The sequence below is a fragment of the Sinocyclocheilus anshuiensis genome, unplaced genomic scaffold (assembly GCF_001515605.1).
Source record: "Sinocyclocheilus anshuiensis isolate Anshui unplaced genomic scaffold, SAMN03320099.WGS_v1.1 scaffold1269, whole genome shotgun sequence".
Classification (NCBI taxonomy): Eukaryota; Metazoa; Chordata; class Actinopteri; order Cypriniformes; family Cyprinidae; genus Sinocyclocheilus; species Sinocyclocheilus anshuiensis.
Genome location: NW_015549661.1, coordinates 256279 through 262672, shown reverse-complemented (window position 1 = coordinate 262672; position 6394 = coordinate 256279). Strand labels below are relative to the sequence as shown.

Here is a 6394-nt window from a genome sequence, read left to right as displayed (position 1 = left end):
CACACACACACACACACACACACACACACACTCTCACCTTGACGGCTTTGGCGGTCTCCAGTGACTGCTCTGGTGGGATGCCCACCTCTCGCTCTCTCAGCAGCTGCTGTGTGAAGTACGTGATGTCTCGGCCTGCGATGGGAATGTGTTTAATGCAGCTGCCGATCACGTACCCCTCCGCCTGTCAAACCAATCACAGCAGCAGACTCTCAGTGAGAATGCTCAAAGTCACTTCCTGTTCTGTGCTATTCTGCAGGGAAGTGGCCGTGAGCCAGAGATCGACAGCATCAGAACACACTGCTGTGATCAGACACGACAGAAGTGCATCAGCCGAAAAACAAATAAATAATTATTAAGTATTTGGTCTGAATACGAACGGCTGTTTGAAAACATGTAAATATTGTTTGACTTTCTTCTCCACGACAAGCGAGTGTCAAAATCAGATAGTTTCTGCTTTAACAACATTCCAGCTTTCAGGACTGACATTTCCACAACAATCCCGTAAAACCTGATGGAATTCAGTGTTCAAGAGAACAGAATCAATCTGTTCTGTAATGAGTGCGTGTGTGTGTGTGTGTGCGTGTGCGAGAGTGTGTCAGTGTGTGTGTGTGTGCGTGTGTGAGCGAGAGAGAGAGAGTGTGTGTGTGTGTTGTACCACTGGAATGACGTGAGTAACTCCGTCTCCGCTGTCGATGACGGTTCCCGTGAGCGTCCTCTCACCGACCTGTCGAGACGTCCATGATGCCGCCAGAGCCAGAACAGCCTGACAAACACACACAGATCAGCCAAACGCATCAGCACTGAGAGTCAATGTGTGTGTGTGTGTGTGTATACCTGCACAGCGATGTACAGCCCCGGCACGTTGAAGGACTCAAACATGATCTCAGCAGTGTACTCGCGGTTCTCCGGTGTGTTTAAAGGAGGTTCGGTCTGCAGCAGAGAAACAAACAGCACAGGAAGTGATGCGTAGAGTTAGTCGACTGCAGTAATCACTCAACCCATTACTTCAGGTCTCAGCTGAAGGACAGACATTAAATACAAGACCATGACATGAGGGCAAGCGTTTAGGTGAGCGTTTCCTCACCAGCAGGAAGTAATGGTCCTCAGGTTCGGCTCTCAGGTATTTGAAGATCACCTGCTCCATAAACCTCTCCATCAGATCCCAGTCCTCCACGATCCCGTGCCGAATGGGCCACTGCGGAGACAGACACGCTCAGAGATCACGGACACACACGCTTTCTGACAGAGACGCAATCTGATGATGATGAAGGATGAGCGGAGCCCTTCATCATCAGGCAGGTAATCAGATCGTGTCAGATTGATTTAAGCAACAATTCACCCAAAAATGAAAATGTGCTCCCCCTCAGATCATCCTAGATTAGGAGGAGTTTGTTTCTCCATCAGATTTGAGAAATTTAACATGACATCACTTGCTCAGCGGTAATCCAGTTATAAACATCTTAATGCTGGATTTGTTTCAGCTTTTGTCTTCTCCAGATGTTAACTGATGGACTGGAGTGCTGTGGATTACTTGTGGATTATTGTGATGTTTTTATCAGCTGTTTGGACTCTCATTCTGACGGCACCCATTCACTTGCAGTGAGACACTGATGCAATGCTACATTTCTACAAACCTGATGAAGAAACAAACTCATCCTGATCTCAGATGGCCTGAGGGTGAGCAGATTTACAGCAAAGTTTTGTTTTTGGCTGAACTACTCCTGTAATGTAGTTCTACAAAGAAGATGTTCATGTGACATTTCGACTGATATTTCTCACATTATGGAAAGAAAAGTGATTTTCACTCTGCCAATGAAAACACACGGAGCGACACGAACCACAAGATCGTCAGTGCTGCTGTGACACACACCTGACAGCAGAACCTGCGTACAGCCGCGTACCTAACTACCAACAAAGAAGGGTTATTTCCCAGCATCGCGTCAAAGCGGCACTGACGGCTCACTCACTTTGGTGGCGTAATTGGGTTTATCGATGGCTTCATCTCCGATGAAGAAGTCCAGGTCATCCACGCCCTTCATCATCCTCCGCTGGGCCTGATCTCCCACCTTCGCAGACTCTTTGATGGCGATGCCTGACAGGAGAAAGGGATGATGGGAAGTGAGAGATGATCAGACGGACTGACGAGTGCTGTCAGTCAAACATGAAGAGAGGAAGTAAACGACACTGACTCCAGACGAGAACTGAGCGCTGACGTGAGAGAATACAGCAGCAGCAGAAGAAGAGTTATTATGGGATGTTTATAAGATGATCTTACATATTTTGACCAGTGAATTTCCCTGTCATTCATGATCACTCACATACAATGCTTAACATACCGTAAACAGAGACATCCGACACAACAGGAGTAGACTGAAATGAAATTAATCATTATGATCATTTTCCAATTAATTGTACTTCCCCACTAGAGATTTAAAAAAAAAGCCAGTTAAGCATAAGGAAATTTTGTACTGACTAGAAAAGTCAGAAGTTGATACCAAAAATGACACAAACTGGCTTTGTGAGCCGCTTTCTAAAGCTTCCTGATCTGATCTGAGAACGAACCCTCAAAATCTCGATCCTGAAACCCTCACTACAGGAGTCAAGCACACTACATACGTGCACTACACACTACAGCCGTCAAGCACACTACAGACATGCACTACACACTACAGCCATCAAGCACACTACAGACGTGCACTACACACTACAGCCATCAAGCACACTACAGACGTGCACTACACACTACAGCCATCAAGCACACTACAGACATGCACTACACACTACAGCCATCAAGTACACTACAGCCGTACACTACACACTACAGCCATCAAGCACACTACAGACGTGCACTACACACTACAGTCGTTAATCACACTACAGACGTGCACTACACACTACAGCCATCAAGCACACTACAGACGTGGACTACACACTACAGCCATCAAGTACACTACAGCCGTACACTACACACTACAGCCATCAAGCACACTACAGACGTGCACTACACACTACAGTCGTCAATCACACTACAGACATGCACTACACACTACAGACGTGCACCATACTACAGACACACACTACACACTACAGCCGTCAAGCACACAACAGCCGTGCACTACACACTACAGCCATCACGCACACTACAGACGTGCACTACACACTACAGCCATCAAGCACACTACAGATATGCACTACACACTACAGCCATCAAGCACACTACAGACATGCACTACACACTACGATCGTCAATCATACTACAGACACACACTACACACTACAGCCGTCAAGCACACAACAGCCGTGCACTACACACTACAGCCATCAAGTACACTACAGACATGCACTACACACTACAGCCGTGCACTACACACTACAGCCATTAAACACACTACAGACATGCACTACACACTACAGCGGTGCACTACACACTACAGCAGTCAAGTACACTACAGCCGTGCACTTCACACTACAGCCGTCAAGCACACTACAGGCGTCAAGCACACTACAGACATGCACTAAACACTACAGCCGTCAAGCACACTACACACTACAGGTGTGCACTACACACTACAGCTGTCAAGAACACTACAGGTGTCAAGCACACTACAGCCGTGTACTAGACCCCTTGTCCAAATACCCACACTTGCGGTCTTGGCCACTTGACAGCGCGTGCGCGCGACAGGAAGTAAGTGTGCAAGTCTGTCCCATGTCTTCAAAATGCCAAAGTGCAGTGCCCTTAATGGATACTAAATCCACACTATCTCGAATACCGCTCCAGAGCGCTATTCAAGGCTTAGTATATCCCATCATGCATCATGTTCTGGAAATAAATCGTGAGACTTTTTGCCGAGATCTCGCGAGAGGTCACGGAAACCTTTCCAATGTAAGTTAAATATTAATATAATAATTAGATAGAAAAACAGTGTTTTTACTTTTATTGGTGCAAAGATGAGTTGTGGTGATATTTATTTTGTACAACATTCGCAACTGCTTTTTATCATTTAATTAGAAGCACCACAAATTAAAATTATGTCATGTTATAGGGACTACTGAACAGACATTTAGAAGTTGATTTTAAAATGCAAAGTATTTCAAATTAAAATAAAGCTGTGTAAACACTATAAGTGTGTCCCATCAGGTAATGAAAAGTTCGACACACACTTGTGGTCTTCACACCCACTTGAAGACTTTGGCCAAATACAGGAAATACGTCATTTAAGTAATCAAGTGGTCAAGTGCAAAGACTGCAAGTGTGGGTATTTGGACAAAGCCACACACTACAGCAGTCAAGCACACTACAGACATGAACTACACACTACAGCAGTCAATCGCACTACACACTACAACCTTCAAGCACACTACAGACGTGCACTACACACTACAGCCGTCAAGCACACTACAGACGTCACTACACACTACAGCCTTCAAGCACACTACACACTACAGGCGTGCACTACAAACTACAGCCGTGCACTACACACTACAGCCTTCAAGCACACTACAGGCGTGCACTACAAACTACAGCCGTCAAGCACACTACAGCCATCAAGCACACACTACAGGCATGCACTACACACACTACAGACGTGCACTCCACACTACAGCCGTCAAGCACATACTACACACTACAGCCATCAAGCACACACTACAGATGTGCACTACACACTACAGCTGTCAAGCGCACACACTACAGTTGTCAAGCACACTACAGATGTGCACTACACACTACAGCCGTCAAGCACACTACAGATGTGCAATACACACTACAGCCGTCAAGCATACTACAGGCGCACTACACACTACAGGCGTGCACTACACATTACAGCCATCAAGCACACTACAGGCGTGCACTACACACTACAGGCGTGCACTACACATTACAGCCATCAAGCACACTACAGGCGTGCACTACACACTACAGGCGTGCACTACACATTACAGCCATCAAGCACACTACAGGCGTGCACTACACACTACAGGCGTGCACTACACATTACAGCCATCAAGCACACTACAGGCGTGCACTACACACTACAGGCGTGCACTACACATTACAGCCGTCAAGCACACTACAGGCGTGCACTACACATTACAGCCGTCAAGCACACTACAGGCGTGCACTACACATTACAGCCGTCAAGCACACTACAGGCGTGCACTACACATTACAGCCGTCAAGCACACTACAGGCGTGCACTACACATTACAGCCGTCAAGCACACTACAGGCGTGCACTACACACTACAGCCATCAAGCACACAGTACACACTTCAGCTGTCAAGCGCACACACTACACACTACAGCTGTCAAGCACACTACAGATGTGCACTACACACTACAGCCGTCAAGCACACTACAGACGTGCAATACACACTACAGGCGTGCACTACACATTACAGCCGTCAAGCACACTACAGGCGTGCACTACACACTACAGGCGTGCACTACACATTACAGCCGTCAAGCACACTACAGGCGTGTACTACACACTACAGCCATCAAGCACACTACAGGCGTGAACTACACACTACAGCCATCAAGTACACTACAGCCGTACACTACACATTACAGCCATCAAGCACACGACAGGCGTGCACTACACACTACAGGCGTGCACTACACATTACAGCCGTCAAGCACACTACAGGCGTGTACTACACACTACAGCCATCAAGCACACTACAGGCGTGAACTACACACTACAGCCGTCAAGCACACTACAGCCATCAAGCACACTACACACTACAGGCGTGAGGACAGAGTTACACACACACTCACATGAGGGAATGATGAACTGCGGCTCCGTGTTTCCTGCGTAACCCAGTTTAGTGTATCTGAAACACAAAGCACACTCATTAGTGCTCAGATTCATCATTGGTTTAGATCTGATGAAGGAAACAGACAGACACTGCAGACCCTAGAGCAGGGCTGCCCAAACTCGGTCCTGGAGGGCAGGTGTCCTGCAGAGTTTAGCTCCAACTTGCCTCAACACACCTGCCTTTAAGTTTCTAGTATGCCTAGTAAGAGCTTGATTAGCTGGTTCAGGTGTGTTTAATTAGGGTTGGAGCTAAACTCTGGAGGACACCTGCCCTCCAGGACCGAGTTTGGGCAGCCCTGCCCTAGAGCATCAGAATGAACCAAACCCTTCTTCATTAGGAGCCTTTCATTCTGTGTGTTACAGATTTATTTCTTTAAAATCACAACGACTCAGTTCCTGAAGGATCTCAACATCTCACTGTTTTCAGAACGATAATCACACTGCATTAACCAACACCCTTTGCAAAGAAAAAAAAAGTATTTATTTAAGGCTCTAAACGGAAGTTGACCTTTAGCGCACTTGTGGGGTCTGACACACACACACACACACACACACACACACACACACACACACACA

The 6394-nt window shown here is 46.9% G+C and overlaps 1 protein-coding gene across 2 annotated transcripts in view; it reads right to left on the bottom strand.

Annotated features, from left to right (window-relative positions):
* The window catches only part of actr3 (actin related protein 3), a 12658-nt gene that overhangs the window by 4363 nt on the left and 1901 nt on the right, over positions 1 to 6394 (bottom strand). Inside the window, exons 2-7 of one of the 2 annotated variants that reach the window (XM_016449565.1) lie at positions 5779 to 5834; positions 1968 to 2092; positions 1085 to 1195; positions 835 to 930; positions 656 to 763; positions 38 to 181 (exon numbers count right to left, since the gene is read on the bottom strand). In XM_016449565.1, coding sequence (XP_016305051.1) covers positions 38 to 181; positions 656 to 763; positions 835 to 930; positions 1085 to 1195; positions 1968 to 2092; positions 5779 to 5834 — 640 coding nt within the window. The remainder of the gene's footprint in view (positions 1 to 37; positions 182 to 655; positions 764 to 834; positions 931 to 1084; positions 1196 to 1967; positions 2093 to 5778; positions 5835 to 6394) is intronic. The other variant, XM_016449566.1, reaches the window with a different exon arrangement.